The sequence below is a fragment of the Anser cygnoides genome, chromosome 18 (assembly GCF_040182565.1).
Source record: "Anser cygnoides isolate HZ-2024a breed goose chromosome 18, Taihu_goose_T2T_genome, whole genome shotgun sequence".
Classification (NCBI taxonomy): domain Eukaryota; kingdom Metazoa; phylum Chordata; class Aves; order Anseriformes; family Anatidae; genus Anser; species Anser cygnoides.
The window spans coordinates 8,356,816-8,375,520 of NC_089890.1; the positions used below are offsets into that span (position 1 = coordinate 8,356,816).

Here is an 18,705-nt window from a genome sequence, read left to right on the forward strand (position 1 = left end):
GGAAGGGCGATTACTCATCTCTTATCTAACCTCAAGTTTTCCAGAACAACACAGGAGGCTTTGAGTACGACCCTCCTTCACACAGAAGGTACAGCAGGATCTTTTTTGGGGGGTGGCAGTTCTTAACCCCCCACGATGCCATGATTGCTGCCCCAAAGTCACTTGTCTGTTTGATTTTGCTGGATTAGCAAGAGTACTGAAACTTTTTTTCCTACCAGTATAAAATCTCACGGTCCTGAGGCTGGAAGGTCTAGCTTTAAGGCACACCTGGCACAAAACAGAAATGTGTGCCATCTGCTGAGAACGAACTCGAGAAAGGTGGACTGGGAAACAGGAGAGCAGAGGAGCCTCAGTCTCTTGCTGCACCCTGGTACCTGCATGCTTGTTGCGCCTGTGGCTGATCCTGGGAGTGGAGGAGCCGTTCCCTCGGGGCAGGAAGAGCGCCGCTCCTTTCACCGTGAGGAAGCTTTCGCTGATGCTGCAAGGGAAGAGACAGAAACAGTGAGCGAGGGAATCATTTTATTTTCTTTAGAAGGAGAAAAGCAACAAAACAAGAGAGGTTGGATTCATGGAATGAATGCTCCATTCTTTTGCATGAAATGGATTTAGTTCAAATTATTTTGTTGGTAGAGAACTGCCCCCCATAAGTACTTCAAACATCAGAAACGGAGAAACCTCGAAAAGCAGAACATGTGTCTGGTGCTGTTCTGCCCACAGAGGTGGAACCTGAGCAGGCAGAGGGGATTAACCTATGGCTATATTTTCGACTTGAAAGCCAAGATGAGAGATCCACATTTCTAAATGGTGATTAATACGGCAAGCCCACGCACCGCTGCAATTATGGATCCTGTTAACTCCGTGCTTTGTGGTTCGGGCACAGCTGATGCCCTGTAGAAACAAACGTCTTCCTTCAGCAATCAGCCAAAAGAAAATTAGTGTATGCAACAGATTAAGAAGCCATGAAAATACTGTGAGTTGTGTGATATTTTACTCAAAGACCGATAAATTAAAAGCAGAAGTGTAATGCTATTCAATTCAGACATCACTTGCTGGCCCGATTTTGCCCTTTAAGGAGTCAAATGAGGATAGAGGTTTGTGGGAAGGAGCAATATCGGGAGTCCTCAAGCTCCGTGGTACAGCTGAGAGTTTAAGCACATCTTCCAGTAGCTTTCTCTAAGATGCTGCGGCACGCGGAAAAACCAGAGCTCTCTACAGATGTTGCAATTACGCCATCCTGTTGCACAGTTCAGGGTTCCTGCGTTTCTCAGAATTGATGAGATAGTCGTACACGCTTTGAAGAAAGCCAAAAACAATCCTACAGTCAACAGGATGGTTGATGAGTATGATAAGACAGGATGGGAGAGTCCCTGGCATCATGCACCGTAGCAGCTCCATGCCCTCAAAAAGAAGTCGGTGTGTCCTCGTCAACTACAGAAGAGACTAGGAACTTCTCAGTTCCTTTCTCCGCTTAAGCAAATAACAGAAATGATTATTTATTCCCTTCCCTTAAGAGCCAAGGGCCAGGGAATAACAATAGGGCAAAAAGCCCCGCCATATATTTGAAGAACCTCTGCGTACAGACGGCGGGCGAGCGCTGCACTGCGCCAGGTCACCGCCTGCCCGGCCGCGTCCCCGCTGCTGCCGCCCCAGGGACACTTTTTGGTGGCTCCTCGGGGCAGGCCGGTGCCTAAGCACAACCAAAGACAACAGCATCACAGAGAAGTCATGCGTGACCGAGATCCAGCAGCCAGCGTGGCACGAGCTGGCTTCCCGCTTTGAGGCTGACCGCCGCAACCCCAGGCTTCGCCTGCTGGGTTCGTGTACCGGGGAGTTACAAACCCCGCGTCGCAGCTGGATTTCCCCGTAACCTCAGGCACACGTTCGGGCACCTCTCCGTTTTCCCGGTGGGGATATCAAACAATCAAATTCCCGGAGCCCCAGCAAGGCAGATGCACACACGGGAAGCCCCTTTCTGAAGCCGCAGCACACCCTGCGGCGCAGGCTGCACCCCGGCACCCTCCTTGCCGACAAGGTTTCTCCCAGGGCTATTTTCTAGAATTACAGCATATGTCAAAACACGCACTGGATGTTTCAGCAAGACAGAATTTTAAAAGGAAAAAAAAAAAAATCACTCTTCGCAAATTAAAATTGATCAGAGATCCTTATCTGTGCCAAAGAAATACAAATAATTGGGCGCACAGTGCACAGCCGTTTCCCCAGACCCTTCTCAGATCAGGAATTTTGACTGAGCCTTCCTTGCTGCTGCTGACACACAGTTCCTCTGAAAGCCCTCAAGCTGCAGTTTCTTAAAGCCTGCGTACTAGAGAAACAAGGAGCGATCCTAAAGCCGCTCGCTTTACAGAGAAATCTCTCCCTCCCTTAGCTCTAACATGCGTCGATTCAGCAGCGCCCTGATATCCTTTCCAACGAGCACCCACAGGCAAGAGCAGGGTGAGAGGGTGCACGGTGCTGCGCAGAGCCTCTTCAGGACACGAGACCAGACTCCGAAGACTTCTCACCTTTTCTTCCTCCCTTTACCACCTCACCCCAGAGGCAAATGTGTGTCAGGGAGGAGAAGGAATCCGGCAATCGCAGCCCCTTCTCATGTAGCTCGTTTTATCAGCCAAGCCAAGGAGCAGCGTTAGCAGCCCTTCAGCCTGTGCCTGAGGTTTCGCCCTAAGGCGGAATTAACCACGACTTTTAGAGGGTAGCAGCGTGTAGGTAGGGAGCTGCGGGTTAGGTCTCTTCTCATTCCCGTCACACATTGGGAACGGGACGCACGGTGCCGAGGTCCGTGCTGAAGCGGGCGGGAGCTGGCTCTTCCCTTCCTCCACACTGAGGCAGGGGGCACGGCATCGCCTGCTCTGTGCCCACTCGCCCACGAGGGACGAAGCCCCAGTTCCTCAAGCAGCAGACCCAGCCCAGGGCGGTCAGCACAGCCGGGATCCCAGGGCCCTTCTCCATCAAAGCACTGGGCGAGAGCATCACCAGCTCCGGCACCCCCGCACAGAGCGGCGCCCAACTCCTTCGGCTCACCCGTGCGTCGGTTTTCATCCTCCCTCTCTCCCTTGCCTGTTTTTTAAAGCGCTTGGTTTTAATTATTGCCTAGGACAACTGTATTTGTGACTTATATAGAGGAGGGCGATGCTCGGCTTCCAGTTTAAGCCCTGCTGAGCGATGGAGCCTGGTGAAACGACGAACGGTTTAAGTCCGGTGAACAGCGACGGCAGCTGGTTATCCTCACGCACAGGCCAGATCTCAGGACTGGGAAAAGCAAAGCAGCACCCGTCACTAACAAAAAAACCCGCAACAACAAGCGGGAGATGGAAAAGGCAAGAAAAAACCTCAGGACCGCTCTGCGCTGCCGTTTGTGTTACCAGGGTCAGCTGGCAGCACGCACGGCCACGGCTGGGCCTCTCACATTCAAAAACAGAAATGAGCCCAGCGCAGAGCAAAACAAGGGCCACGACTTCCCGAAAAGGGCTCTGCGGTGCTGTCAACAGAGGTGACAACGCTGAGGGCAAGGAGAGAAAGGGGAAGTGGTTCCCCAGCCAGGCAGCCTCTCGCCACTCGGCACTTCTGCAACCTCAGAACTGGCCCAAGGAGGAAAACAAACAGAGCGTGGGAACCCGCTCCATCTCCAGCGCCTGACGCACGCTGAGTTTTTAGCAACATCTGCATTTGTGACTTTTTTTTTCCCCCCCTTAAAGGGCTGTCTGCAGGCATTTCCTCTGCTCCAAGGTGGGGCTCCCTGGAGAGAGAGCTCGGCTGCGATCGCCCAGACACACGGAACCACGGCGAGGTCTGCGATGCCAGCGGGAACTCGTCTGTGCTGACCTACCCACCGAGCCCTCCTCACCTCAGCCAAGCCATCCTCTCCCTTGCTTTGGTCCCCAAGACGGGCAAACGCTGGGGCTGAGCTGAGAGCCAGGACAAGGTACTGTTTGCAGAAGATACCCAAAGGCGGGGCGATGGATGTGAGCCTGAACTGTAAAGGCATCGCAAATCCAACGGCATTCCCTCTGCTTGCTCCAAGCGAGGAGAGTTTACGGCGCACGCAGAGCGGGTACAAGCCTTGCAGAAGGGAGCACTGGTGAGCCCGGCTGTGTTTGCAAGCGAAGCGCAGCCACCTGAGCTGCACACACCAAGCAGCTCACAGGCAGTATCAGGGAGGGGATCTCAGCAGCCCCGGGTCACCCAGCGCAGCTGCAGGGAGCTTCGACACCCACTCAGCACCCCGCCGAGCTAACAGCCCGCAAGTCAAGGCCGCTGCTGGAAAAAAAAACATCGTGCTCACGTGTCATCGGTGCTCCTCTGCCACCAGGTGCGTTTGAATTGAACCCCAGAAACCCTTCTGCAGCCTCCGGAGTGGGAGCAGCCGGGGCAGCCTGGGCACGCCGGCAGAGCCCCCACCTCCAGCAGGGCATCACGCTCAGTTCTCCTGCTTCAGGCCATCACAGCAGCCAGAGCTCGAGTCCCTGGGGGAAAGCAGGCGTCCTCCTGGTTCTCTTGCTCTGACCACGCCGCAGGGCATCCCCCTTCGAAACCCCACGCGTTGTGTGGGACAGAAACATCGAGTGGCAGCATCCCCTGGAGATGGCACCACAGACAGGGGCTCTGGGCACAGAAACTCGCCCCAGCCAGCCAGGGCAGCAGTGACAGCGGCTGTCTGCAGCTGAAGTGTTTGGCCCCTGCGGCTGCAGGGGGTCCTCTGCACCGTGGCCCCCGCGACCACAGTCACCTGCAGCATCCCCCTGGCCCCGGCAGCCCCTGGACACCGACCAGATGTGCTCCCTCGCAGGCAGGGGGACCGCCCTGTTTGCAGCAGGGAAGCAGGCTGGGCTGTAAGGCAGACTCTAGAAGAAGTTCCCGGAGTCGTTTTATCATTCATCAGCTGCTGCAGATGTCAAAGCCTGCGTGAGTTCCCCAGTAGCCTCAAGTCCTCAGCTGTGGGGCTGCTGCCCGGCCCCAGGGGATCCACCCGGAGGGCAAGAGAAGTCCCCCAAAGCAAGAGAACGACGAGTTGTGCAAGCAAGGCTCTGACGTGCTCTGGAATGCAGGGCAGCAGAGGAGCACAAACCATTTTTCCTCCAGCAACACAGAGCTCACGCACCAGAAACAGGCGGCTAGCACAACTAGGATGCTTACTGCGAAATCCGGGCACTCGGTGGTCACAGCAGAAATCCCACCCTGCGCACTGGGCTTTAAGCAAGAGACTGGGGCCGGAAGCGAGGCTGCGAAAGGAATTTGCTTCACATGATAGTCCCCGAGGGCTTCCACCAGGTCTCCAAGTCAAAACGTTCCCAGATGGAGCCCCACACGCTGCCCGAGCACCCACGGACTCGGCATGCACCGGCAGGGCACTGCCTTGCGCCCCGTGCTGCCGTCCTGCCAGCTCCTCCCGCCCACGGCACCCACCGAACGCCTTCAGAAACACATTCTTTAAAAAACACTTTAATAGGCATGAGAAAACCTCGTAAGGAGAACCTACCACGTCAAGGATCACAGGAAGAAAAATAGTGTTTTGATGAGTTATCTCCAGAAAAGCACCCTCTGGTTGACACGTGCTGATCTTTTCTCCCCGCCCCCCCAGAATTATCTCAGTGCTTGCCGATCACCCTCACCCCACACCGCCTCTGCCACCGGAGGCTGGAAGCGGTGCTTTCACTCGCAGCACCTTTCTTTTCCAACCACGACGGCAGCCGGCACACCCCCGGCAGCTGGCTAACACCGCATCTAACCACGTTCAGCTCCCTAACTTTTCCCCGGACCTCTCCGCACGCGTGGTGGCACCACTCCCAGCTGCCACGGACCCGCCCATGAGCCCACCACCCCCAGGAGGACCCCGCTGCTTTAAATACTGCCTTAACCAAAGGCAGACGAGACACGCTAAGGTCACCGCGCCGTCCCGCACCGCCCAGGGCCGGGGGCAGCTATATTTAGGCCAAGCACGCTCAGCACTTCGGGGATGGAGAGCCTGACTCGTCGCCGCCCCAAGAAGGAGACAGCCCAAGCAGCAAGCAAGCAGCACCCTGGCACCCAAACTGCATCCCTGATGTCCGCATCCCCAGCGGGCACGAAGCCATCCCCAGCTGGCCACGGGCAGCCCCAGCTCAGGCCCGAGGAGGAAGACGTGGCTCCGAGGGGTCCCTGCTGCTCTGGCCGGCTTTGGAGAGGGTCCAGCCCCACAAGCACTGGTCCTAGGGGCTCCTGGAGGAGCTCGGCTCCGTGACCACCCAGAATGGAGGAGTTGTGCTGGGGGAACTGCCCGGCTCCGGTCACAGCCTCGCTGCCTGCACATTAATGGACCCCTGCAAGCAGAGCACCAAAACAAGGATGGCTCTGTCTGCACGCACAGAAATCAATGCCTAATAATAAGCCTTTCCTCTGTGCTAAAAAGAAGCAGATGCTTGATTACCCAAAAGCATCACAAATCTTCAAGAGGCTGTTGGACTTCGCTCGTATAACACAAGGAAGTTATTTGTTCGGTATTTTAACTTCTGCAGTACTCAGCACTTTCAATTTTCTCCCGTTCTCCTCGCATCCTCCCCATACTTGATCCCTAAATGACAGCTTCCAGCAGGAAGAACAAAACCAGCTCGGAGCTGGCTGCCCCTTTCGGCTGGCACAGAGGGCAGCGAGCGGTGAGCAGCTCCGGAGGGACGGGAACCTGGCGGGTGGCTGTTCAGGGGGTGCCGACGGGAACTGGAAGGCGCTCAGAGCTCCACCTGCTGCGCCGAGGCGGCCCACAGCCAGGCCGTTGATCTGCTCGCCCACCTAGGTGGTGGACAGATTCCCAAATACATCAGTGACTTCGTGTTAGGGAATGGTACGGCCACAATTGAGGGGGGACGAAGTTTAACAGGGCTGTAAACATCAGCCTGAAGTTTGGGTTAGTTAGCAGTGAGTGAACATCATAGCCAGACTCAGAAACAATTTGAAGTTTAAATAGTTTCACGCATTCTGCGCCTTTTCTTCAAGGCAATTCTAAGCGGAAGGAGAATCCTTAACATAAGCAAGGCCAACACAAACTTCGGATTCGTTTTAAAGCTGCAAACCGAAGAGGAAACGCAGCATCGCTTTGGGCTCCCTGGCCCCGCAGCGCTGCGGAGCGGGGCAGCCCGGCCTTTGGAGAACGCGCCCCAGCAGAAGGGAAGGCAACCGGTGCAGAAGAGCACTCCGACGTTCTGCTGGCGTAAGTGACGATCCGGAGACAGCAGGAGAAGCTCTCCGAATTAGACCCTGAGATACAATTATGACGCATTTCAACATGCAGACTCAGCACTGCTTTCCAGTCCAACTCTTTCCCCCCGCGGATGCGGCGAGTTCTTCCTGGAGACGATACCCCTTGTGACTCTGCTTTTCTTTTGGCTCTCTCAATAGGGATCGGCTTACCAGGAGGCCTTTATTCCTGAAATAATTTCCATTAATCACTCACCATACACCACTTTAAACAGAAGCTGACAGACTGGGGGATGTCCAACAGCACCGCTGCATCTGCGAGCCTAAAGAAAGGCTGAAACGAAGGGCGGGCCGAGAAGCGAAAGGAGCTGGAACGTTTCTACAGAGCAGACAAGTGAACTTCTTCAAACCACCCAACGGCACCGCAAGGTGTTTATACAGACTCTTGCAAATTTGAAATAACAGCAGGGAAGCAGCAGCACTTGAGCCATGCACACTTTGTGCTATCTGCCCATAGAACAGGGAAATAAAGGCAACGCACCGGCACGCATCGCTCCGAAGCACGGCCCTGCAGCAGTTTCGCATTTGAGATTCCTCAGCGCAGCTGCGAATTAACTTACTCTTTTAATATCTTCCTGTGACTTCCAGCTAAAGGAGATGTCAGCACTCCTCTTTTCAACGTGTTTTAAGGCGTTTTTAACTCAACACGAGAACCCTGCGAAGTTTAGCTGACTAGGTCTCAGGCTGGAAACCCATTAAATAGTTTTATTTTACAAGAGCTTGAACTCAAAGAGCAAAGATTCCAGATGTGTTTATCCCTGCGAAATCAGGTGCTAAATTTCACTAGAATTAGCACTTTCAGCAGTTTGGCAGCCAATTTTCAGTAGTTCTTAACGCAGGTCCTCGTATTTCCTAAAAGCACACGAACCCATTTAAAAACCACACGTGGAAGCAGCGAGATCAATGCAACACCAAGTGCGGACCCGGAGAAGGCTCTAGGAACAGAGCGTACTTTAGGGAAAAGGCTCTTAAACAGCTTTTAAAAGCCTCTAAGATAGATATTTGCTTAATTTCGAGTGTGAACAACTACCACAAAGCATTTCATGGCGTGCTTAAAGGAACCGAGGACAAAGCAGGACCACTGCTGTTGTGTTGGGGTTTTGCACCGCGCTGAGCGCCGCGGTCAGAGCCTGCCCCATCTCCCGACCTGCCCTGCTTTTTGACAGAGGGACCTGCTTTTGAAAACCTCTCGAAAACACCCACCTCTGGGCCCGTCCAACAGCCCTGACATTCGGAGGCAGGGCTCAGCAACCCGCAGCTCCCTGCACATGCCGAACATGTCACGGCCCGGCCCGCAGCTGGATGTTTCTCCTGCACTCAGCACCCCGCCTGCTAACAAGGCACGTCCCCGTTCCTCAGTTTGCTTTCCTGCAACTTTCTCGCCGTGGTAAAGCAACAGGGGGGCTAGGGATGGCGCTGACAAATTATTTGTTTTTATTTAGACTAACTGGCTTTCCGTCCTTGCGACACACGGAGGAATGCAGCTGTGCCGCTTTCCGTTTGGGTTTGGATTTCTCCTCCTCTTTTTCAAAGCAAATAATGGGAAAACCACCAATAAACTGCCATCATCATCATCCCGGCCAGTGACGAACTCTTCGCACGCCGCCACACAATGAGCTTTAAAAAAAATAAAATAAAAGGGTGTGGGCACAACTCTGGGCTCATTTTAATCCAGCATCGAGTTAAAGAAAGCAAGACACCAACAGACCAAGTTTTAGAGGACAAAGGTGAAACCGATGATAGCTTCTCTTATCTGTAGCTGTGTGCAACCGAAGGTTCCCCTTAAATTATGGCTTGGCAGAGTCGGTTATCGTTGGGTAATCAGAATAACACCGCTGCAGTCCCACCTGCCACCGGGAGCCTCTCACCAGCCCCAGGACATCAGCAACACGCCCCAGGACATCAGGAAAGCCGGCCGGCGTCTCGCTGAGCTGAACGTGCCCGAGTGAAGATACCGCTGGCCACGACGCGACCTGCTGGGCGGCCCGAGGGCTGAGGCTGCAGGGCAACCAGAGGCTTGGATGAGCAAATCCATTCTCTTCATGCTGGAGAAGGAGGTGCAAGGAGATAGGAGACACCCCAGAGCTCATCAGACATGGCAAGGTGGCGATTTCTAAATGCAGAAGGTGAATGTGGAGCAGAGGACAGCTCCTACCTAAGCCGCCTGCACCTTGGTGTCAGGGTGCTTCATTCCAAGCTCAGCTCGCCCAAATTAATTCCAAGCTCACCCAAGTTTATTCAAACTCAGCTCGCCCCAGCAGTCCTCTGTAGGGCCAGGTCCCTGCCCACCCACAGAGCCAGGGCGCTTCGAGGCAGCGCTGGACCAAAGGACAAACGTGCCCCGGCTCATCTCTGGGACTGCACAGAGCCAGAACCCAGCTGTGACAAACCCGCACCTCTCCAGGGAGAAGCCCGGAGTTTCCCCATGTAAACCCAACGCTGGAGTCACGCCGACCCCAGGCCCAGGGAAGCACACGCTGGGGGACGACACGGACCTCATTAAGCCCTTGTGGGAAGTGTGCGAGCAAACTAAGGGCTTCACTACCAAGTGACAAAGATCGTTTGTTTACAGAAAGGGCTAAATCATTTCTGGTTCAGCAGCCTGTGGGTTTAGCCTACTTGTAACAAAGGTGTTTTGAGAAAAAGCACGCTTCTTAAATGGCTTATTACAAATACACCGAGAGACTCCAAAGGGCTGAGCACAATGCTGAGGGCGGCCAGATAAGTACAGGATAAACAAAACAAATGCTCTGAACGAGGAGCCTGTGGCCTTAATATCCCCAAAAATGCCCAAACGTGAAAAGCTGCCAAACTCCAAGAGGGGCCAACCCTACCCTCACAGGCTGGACCGCTCCAGTACCCTCAGCCCCAGCCGACACCGGGGTATGGACGAGGTTTGGATTCACCCCTACGGCCTTGTCCCCTCCCCAGCTGTGACTGCTTGGTGTCCTTGAACCAGAAGGCTTCTCCCTGTCCCAAAGCACTTGGATAATCCCCCACAGCAGTCACAAGTGGCTGCAGAGCCACCACTCCCGGTCTCCTGTTACTTCCAAGCTGCTAAATTAAAGCCATGGCCCGCACGCGTAGGCAAAGCAGAGGGCTGACTGCTGAACACATCACCAAAAGCACAACCGTGCAGGTTTCAGGACAGCAGGGAATTTCTCTCTTTGCATTTGGGGAATTAGGAGCCTTCAGCTAGCTGCTCCGCGGCTGGAAACTCAAGCTGCAGAGTTGCTCTGGACACATTACATCCGTTACACTGGAGAAAAAATATTTGCTGAACTAGTTTCAGGCCCATACGGGCTGATAATTTAGATGCTGTTTGCCAGACCGATGCAGAGGAGACGGCAGCTCTCTGCAGCCTGTGACGCAGCGGGATACAGGGTTTTAAACTCTCTCTGACCCTGCAAACACTGGTCGGGAGCAACGTTTCAAGAAAGTTTGCCTAAAGTTGTTTAAAAAACAATGAAGCAATATTTTAGCCAGGGGCTCTCTGATAAAGGTACAAGGAAGTAGAGTCCTGTGGAAAACTCCCAGCCAGCCTACTAACCAGCCCCAAAAGGTCCTTTTCTGCTGATAATCTCGCCCCGGGTCCTTCTGCTTCGCAATCCTTCAAAAAATCCCAAGCATTTCCAGAGACAAGGAGCATCTGCAGAAGTGCCAGGACGATGGGGAGTCCATCTCAGAGGCAACCCCTGCCCCTTGCAGCCTGTCCGGCAGGAGCTGGGCAGCCCTGCGTGGGCTTCCCCAATAAAACATCCCGCTTCAGAGCTGCTGGGCGCTGTGGGGAACCCTCATTTGCTGCTCAAGTTTTGCTTTTACATCCCATAACCTCTCCCATCCCTCAGCCTCATCCCATAACCTCATCCCGTCCCTCTCCCTGCCCCCCACCAGGAAGGCTCAGCGAGACAAATGCCCGTCGCTTCCAGGGGAATAAAAGGAAAAGCCAAACAGGAAAAGTAGTTATGAACAATAGGGCCCTGGCTGGGTTAATGATCAGCCCGGAGCAGGCAGCACGCTACTTTTACCCAATTACTGCAGCTTATTTGCATGGCTTTTAGTAATCGGCGCGTAGCAAGGGACCTTTTACACGTCGTATTTGTTATCGAGGTGAGAATAAGGAAGATGAGAGAAAGCTGGCAGCCCTGCGGGGCAGCGGGAAGCCCAGCACGAGGTGCTGTGCCTGGGGGCAAGGGGCCAGGTCGGACCCCCGGGGGCTGCCCCGTGTCCCTTCTGGGCTTGGGGCCGTCCTCTGGAGCCGCACAAACCGGCTTTCCGAGCATCACCTCTTCAAACCTGAAATATCGCCGATTCCCAGCACAATGCTGAAGTACTTCGGAAGGTACAGAGGCGATTAAAGATTTCCAATAGCACGCTGCTCCGAGGACGGCGGTCTAATTGCTGAGCGATCAGAGGTTTTGGCAGCAGGAACGTCGCGAGCAGAGAAAAAGTAAGGCTTCCCGTGCAGCGATAAATAAATAAAGAGCTCTCCAAATAGCAGCACCAGCAAGGATCCTGACGGGGCACGTGGCACAGCTTCAAGCGAGGCGCCCTCGGGACTTCACAGCACCGAGGCCCCGGCCGCAGGGCTTTGAAGACGAAGGTGAACGGCAGGGTGGAGAAGGACGAGGGGCCGGGCACAAGGACACGGTGCGGTGAGGTGGCGGCGATACAACGGGTCCGTATCACCCGGTGATGCAGCCCGCAATCACCTGCAGCTTCCTCTTACGGCGTCACGCCGTTTCTTCACGCCCCAGCGGCGGGCTGCCGCTTACGGGAAGAGTGATTCTGGGGGACAGCAAGCCTGCAGGAACATTTTGTGGAGACCTTTAACCCTCTGCTGAAAAGCATTCTGATTAACTTCTGGGTTTTACTTCTCTTTTTTTTTTTTTAAGAGCTCCAAGCCATACCCGTGACACTGTGAATAAACTACCCATGCTGCTTCAATTTGTTCCCCAAGGTTTAAAATACTCGTTGTAAAAACTATCAGTTAACATCTTATAACAGGAAACAGGCTGGGATGAAGCAAGCAGGAGAAGCATGGAAAGCAGCAAGCGTGCTCACATTTTCAGATCCATCTGGCTCCAGGAGCGCCGGGGGATGAAGTAGTAAACACTATCGGAGCACTCCAGCACGTGCTCGGCGTGGGCCTGGGGAGGGCTCCCAGCGCTGCTTCAAGGCGCAGGGTGCACCCCAAAATGCACGGAAACACCAGGGGATAGGGGCACTACAGCGACGTGGTGGGGTTTAAAAGCAAAGGCAGGCACCCACCGACATCCTCGGGCATTGCTCGCAGGCTGATGGCTGTCCTGGTGAGACCTGGCCGTGGCTGGACTGGGAGCGAGAGCCCAAATCCCCGGCGAGCGCCCTGCGCACTGGGTAACCCTTCCCTGCCACCACGATAAGAGGAAAACCGAGCGGCAGAGGAACCTGGCAGCGAAGAGCAGCACTATCGCAGGGCCACGGAAAAAACACTTCAGGGGCACCAGCAGCGAGTTAGATACCTAAAACTTGGCACGAGAAAAAGGAAGCGATTGCAGACAGGAAGAAGTGATCTGTGGCAATCTCTCCAGGCTTCTTCTGCTAAAAATTCTCTGGTATTCGCAGGATGTCTGAAGTTTTGCTTTTTTCCCCTTCTATCTCTCCATCAGCTGCTTTAGGGTTTCATTAGACCAAAGCGAATTTTGAATCCCACACAAAAATAAAGCCAGGAAATCGGCAGAAGTCCCACAAGGTTCACCGAGAGTAGCAAGACTTTCTGGAACAAGTTACAACCATAAATCCTGAGCGTTTGGAGAAACCCAAGTCCCTTGGACACGGATTTGAATCCTTGTGAACCTGAAATGCATCAGACCCAGAGCAGCTGACCACGTTACCGGCTAAAAACGTCAACACAGGAGCAATTTCTGCTGATCTCTGAAAGCCAGAGCTGATCAGCCAAATACATCTGCTAAAGAGTACACTGAAACACAAGTTCCCAATAACATTTGGGTCACCGATGTCCTCCTCATTCCGCAGAGGATAAGTTTCAAAATGAACAAAATCTGGATTTTTAGGTCTTGCCCACAAGGAAATAAGGACATCTGATATTACCCAGCCTTTATCAACCTGTAATTAGAGCAGTGTAAATTTAAAAACAGGTCCTTCTTGTGCCAGCCCCGGACACTGTCCTGATTGAGACCGCTATCAAAATATTAATGCGGCGCTCAGCCTTGTGCAGACACCTATGCGTGGGCTAAAAGCTCCGTCACTCTCATGCTTTTTAATCTTTCCTTCCAGGAGGCAAAGGAGGGCGCGAGCCCCCCGATAACCCAGTTATCTCCCAAGCCAGAAGAGGGACGGGTGCGCCCTGCGCCCAGGTGGGAGCTGGGGCTGCCCCGGGGCTGCCAGCGCCCCGTTTCCCCTCTCCTTCCGTCCCTTTCCGGACGGCCTCAAACCCTGCGTTAAGTGTTTGCGCAGCGCGTAGAGCAAACATCTTAAAAGCACTGAAATTGTTACCTGGCTACCTGACAGAGCTTGGTAAACCCCACCGACGCGTAAGGCAGCGCTTCAGCCTATAGCGGGTTCGCTGGGTTTTTGGGTTTTCTCCCCACAATCGCAGAAGTATTTTGATTTCCCAAAGCCCAGGGCACATCCAATTTGCATTCCTGCTTCTACAGAGCAGCTCAGGTAAATCACTGTTAAACCTTCATTATCAGCAACCGCAGGGAAAGCTGTAACGTTTACAGGCACTGCCACGAGCCGGGGGGGAAAAAAAAAAAAAAGACCAATTATAAGCATTTTGGGTCAGGTATGAAAGGCTCAGAGAGACTTAGCTGATTACCAACCGCAGCAGTGATTGCTTGCGCTCCAAAAAGAGGCCACAGAGTCCTGGGACGCGTTTCCACGCCGAGCACAAGCAGGGGTCCCTACCGGCGAGCTGGGCAGCGCTGTGCAGCTCGGGTCCTCGCCGGGGCTCCTGGATAGAGGCACGCAGCCCCCGGTGGGACCCCGGGCACCTCGGTGGGACCCCCCGGGCGCTTCGTCCCGCTACCTTTACACCTTTCGTGCTGCCTCCAGGGAACAAACCAGCGGTCGGCTGTTACCGAAACATCAGGCAGGACCCGACCGTGCTGTCTCCCTCCCTAAAACCTCACCCACCGCCCCCGAAGCGCCCCCCCCCTAACCCTGTACCGAGCCGAAGTGCCCGGACCACCGGGCAGCCCACGGAGCAAAGGAGGCGATTTGGGGCCGGGCACGAAGGGGCTGTTCCAGCCAGCGGACACCGGGGACAGGCTGCTGCTCAGCACCCCCCGGGGCTCAGCACCCCCCGGGGCTCAGCACCCCCCGGGGCTCAGCACCCCCCGGGGCTCAGCACCCCCCGGGGCTCAGCACCCCCCGGGGCTCAGCCCCTGCCTGCGGGCACCGAGCGGGGGCGGTGGGAAAGCCCCGGGACGAGCCGCGGCTGCCGGAAAGGGAAAAGTTTGCTCGGAGGGACGGGGAGCGGCGGGGACTGGCATGGGGGGGGGGGGGGACGGACAGAGAGGGGACAAAACCGGGACACGAGAAGGGAACGGGCACCGGGGACCCCCCCCCCGGCGCTACTCACAGCTGGGCGATGGCTCCCTGCGAGATGACGGCGTTGTCCGAGAAGTAGGGGATCATCGCGGCGCCACAAGCGGGCCGGCGGCGGCCGCCCTGCGCTGCTCTGCCCGGCCCCGCGGCATGGGGGGGGGGGGGGGGGGGAGCCGGGAGCCGCTGCCGCCGCCGCTGCCCCCGCGCCGCGCCGCGCCGCTCCCCGCCGCACTGCGCAGGTGCGGCCACGCCCCCCGCCTGGCCCCGCCCCTAGCCCCGCCCCCCGTCCCGGTGGCCACGCCCCCCGAGCGTTTCCTCTTGGATAAACCACGCCCCTGGCCCCGCCCCCTGCTCGTGGCCACGCCCCCGCCCGCACGTGGCAGGGGGCTGCGGGGGGCTGCGGGGGGCGGTGGTTTTGGGGGGGTTTGGGGGGGGTTTGGGGTTTTTTCCTCCCCCCTTCGGCCAGGTTGAGGCCGGAACACCCTCGTTTGAGGTTGTGGGGGTCCCTCCCCGGGGTGCCCAAGGCCGGGTTGGGTGGGCAACGTGGGCCGGTGGGTGGTGTCACTGCGGGGCCGGGGCTGGGGGGGCTTTAGGGTGCCCTGCAGCCCCCCTTACATCACCCAATGGGGTGTGCAGAGGGCAGGCGGTGGATCGGCCTCAATTCCTCGCCCGCAGGAGGCAGGGCAAGGCGGCGGTGGCTGTGACCATCGTGCTCAGGGACCTGCCAGCCAGGAAGACCCGCAGCCACCCCCCAGCGCCATTTAACGCCCAGCTCCATCGCCCCTCGGGAGGAAAGGCAGAAAGGAGGCTCCTGCCCACGGACCTCAGCCATTGCCCGGGATTCTTCCACCAGCTCCACGCAGTTTCCCACCAGGAGCCCCACGCAGCCCCGCACACGCCAGCCCAAAAGCAGACGCTGCCCGGCCCTGCTGCGTCCCGCACCCCCCCAGCCTGCGGAGTGGAGGAAAACAACGGAGACGGGCTGGAGGCTCGCTCGGCCTTCCCTTTCCCATGGGAACGCAGGCTGTCCCAGCCCAAGGGGACACGCACCCAAGATGCTATTCCTGGGTGGTGCATGTGCTCAGGGCTGGTAACGAGGCACCAGCGGGGCCGGCATTACACGGAGCGAGTTTAAACGCGGTGAAGATGGAAGGCAGCTGGGTTTGGAGCGCAGTGTTAGCCCTAACACCTACCCAACGGGAAAAAAAAAACACGGTATTATTGCCAGGGCATCACTGCAGAGCTGCCCACACGGCCAGAGAGCAGAACTAGAGGCCAAAAGACAGTTTCAGCTAGGAACTGTTTCCAACTAAAACTTCCAAAGGGCAGAGGAGCTATAAAAGTGACACATGCGGTGGCAACTGCCCCAGGTCCCACTGGAGCTTACAGGAACGAGGCAACCACTGAAAGGCCCCCAGCAGCCCCGCTCCCAGCAGTCCCAGGGGAAGACGAAGCGGCAGAATTCGTGATTCTGCAAGTTTTGCTAGGATATGGTTGGGCCGCATTAATTTAAGCAACGTCATCTCGTATAGCCAAGAGCACATCTCTGGTAACGGCTCCTCGCAGCTGTAAAGAAAACGCCGTGCCAGCTCGCTGCGGTGCCAAAAAAAGTCATTTTGTTAGACAGAAATGAAGCGAGCCGCAAGAAGCGATGGAAAAATCAGAGCATTAGAGAAATGGAGGGTAACTCTCCTTCCAGAGGTCAAGAGACTGGCAGGATCCTCCCGTCGGTAGTAACGCATACCACACGTTCATAGACTGAAAAACAAGCCCAGAACTTCTCCTCCGTTCTAATTAACAACTGAAGGGCTCTATTCAAGCATTGTGGAAAAACAACTGCGTTTAAATAGAGTCCAGAGAGATGTCAGGCTTGTTACCTGCAACTACCATCACAAAGGCAAGCCCTCAAAACTGCAAAAAACAAGCGCGGTGATTAACTCTACCTCTTCTTACCTGGAAGTACTCTTAGCTCAGCTAACACCCGGATAACAGATCTGCAAATGAACGAGCCGGGATTAACACAGACACGAGCACTGCGTCTCCATATGCTAGGAGACCAGATGAAGACAGGAATATCCCAGCTCTGTTCTTTTCGAAACTTCAGAAAGCGGGAGTGGGAAACGCTCAGAAAGTCCACATATTGAAATCCACCCCAGTAAAAGGGATTTCAGTCTGGTTTTGTCGCCACAAAGACTGGAGCGCTAGCCTGAGACTGGCCCTGCCGTCAGGCAGCGTTACTCAGATCGGTGCCTGGGTTCCCGGTGCCCATTTATGCGTTATTTTCATGTTCTGCTTTTTACATCAGACATCAGGAACGACCCCGTTTCGCTACGGCTGTCGCGTCCTGCGCTTAGCGAAGAGCTCGAGCGCCAGCCCACCGGCATGCGGGAGGAGCAGGGGCAGGCACAGCGAAGGGGCTTCGAGGGGACGGGTGACGAGACGGAGCCGAGGGCAGCAGGGCACGAGAGCTGAGGAACCGCTCGGGGCTGTAAGCGGCTGCACTCTGCTGGGGTGAATGCATGCGGAGCCTGAAGCGCACGAAATCGCAGTGTTGACAGGTAAGAGTCTCAATCACGGCCGCACCGCAGCAGGGCATGTGAGCCCAGCCATTAATCACGGCGTGACAAGATGTAAATAAGTCCGTCTGGGGTCTCAGGCGCTTCCCAGCCCGCTGCACGAAATTACATTTTGCTGCGGGGGGAAAGGGCACCGCGTGGCCGAGTTGTGGGTCGGCATTTACGCTCCCCGGGAGGCCACGGGATCAGCGCCGCCACGCCTGCCGCAGGGACGGGCAGTAAACAACCCCCGGCCTGCGATTTCGGCCCCACACAGCGCTCGCCGGGCAGCAAGGATTCCGTTTAACCTTTGAACACCACGCAGACTCATCAGCTCCAGCTAGACGCACGGAGCGAGGCACACACCATAAAAGGACCCATCCGCGGACCTTTGGAAAGCCAACAACCGGCTGCGCGGGCAGCCAGAGCCAGGTACGGAGCGCCACGATAAAAAATGAGGATGCTGAGCGCTGAGGATGCCAGGACGGCCAGGCCCTTCGGAAGGAGGGACCGCAGAACTGCCTCTAGAGAGATGTTTAAGGAGCTGGAGGGAGAAGACCTACATTTAAGTCTCTTGTCCTGGCTGTCTCTTGTCCTGGCTGTCAGTGTTCTGTTCAGCAGACAGCAGGGCTGAAAATATGCAGTTTATTCCTAAAACCATCGTTATCCCCAGTGTCTGCACCGTAAAGCCACAGTCACAGCAGTGTACACCAACCTGCCTTACCTTCCTCGCGCATTTTCACCTGCTTTGATCTTGCAGTGATCTAACAGAGTACTTCCACGTCCCGCACGGGGCTGGCAGCTTGCAAATGGGATCATCCTCAGACAGCTGAGGCCTGGCTACACAAGCAAACAGTAAAACTGCGCGAAGCTCTCTGGTCAGGCTCTGCATTAGCATGCGCAGATTAGACAGTTGCAGAAGCAAGCTGCAGGACACGGTGTCCTCAGCACAGCGTCCACATGCAAAGAGGGCGTTAATGGAGCTGATGATGCCATCCAAGATCAACAGTTTAAGGCTGAATTGCTGCTTCTGGTCAGACCACCCAGAGGTGTGGGTGTCACCATAACCCACCCACCTATCTCACAGGGGTTTGCTGGGCGTCTGCTCGCAGGAGGATGATTGAAGTGGGAGCAGGGATTGTCTTATCAGGCGTGTTTGGTTCGCAACGCAGTCCCACACTGGGGCCCAGCCACCTCTCTGCATTTCGGTTTGTGTGCCAGCAAGACTCTGCTGCTCCCAGTTCCCTCATTCAAAAAAGCCTCACTGAACATGATCTCTTATCATCATGTCTCTAGAAACTTGTGTCAGTGGCTAAGAAGGGTTAGGCATTATTTTAAGTCTGCTTGGCCCAAA

At 55.7% G+C, this 18,705-nt stretch overlaps 1 protein-coding gene across 3 annotated transcripts in view; it reads right to left on the reverse strand.

Annotated features, from left to right (window-relative positions):
- SSH2 (slingshot protein phosphatase 2) overlaps window positions 1-18,705 on the reverse strand; it is a 92,571-nt gene that overhangs the window by 33,523 nt on the left and 40,343 nt on the right. For 2 of the 3 annotated variants that reach the window (XM_066979660.1, XM_066979662.1), the window contains exon 3: window positions 375-478. In XM_066979660.1, the coding sequence (XP_066835761.1) occupies window positions 375-478 (104 nt within the window). Of the gene's footprint in view, window positions 1-374; window positions 479-14,830; window positions 14,958-18,705 lie in introns of those variants that run through there. The other variant, XM_066979661.1, reaches the window with a different exon arrangement.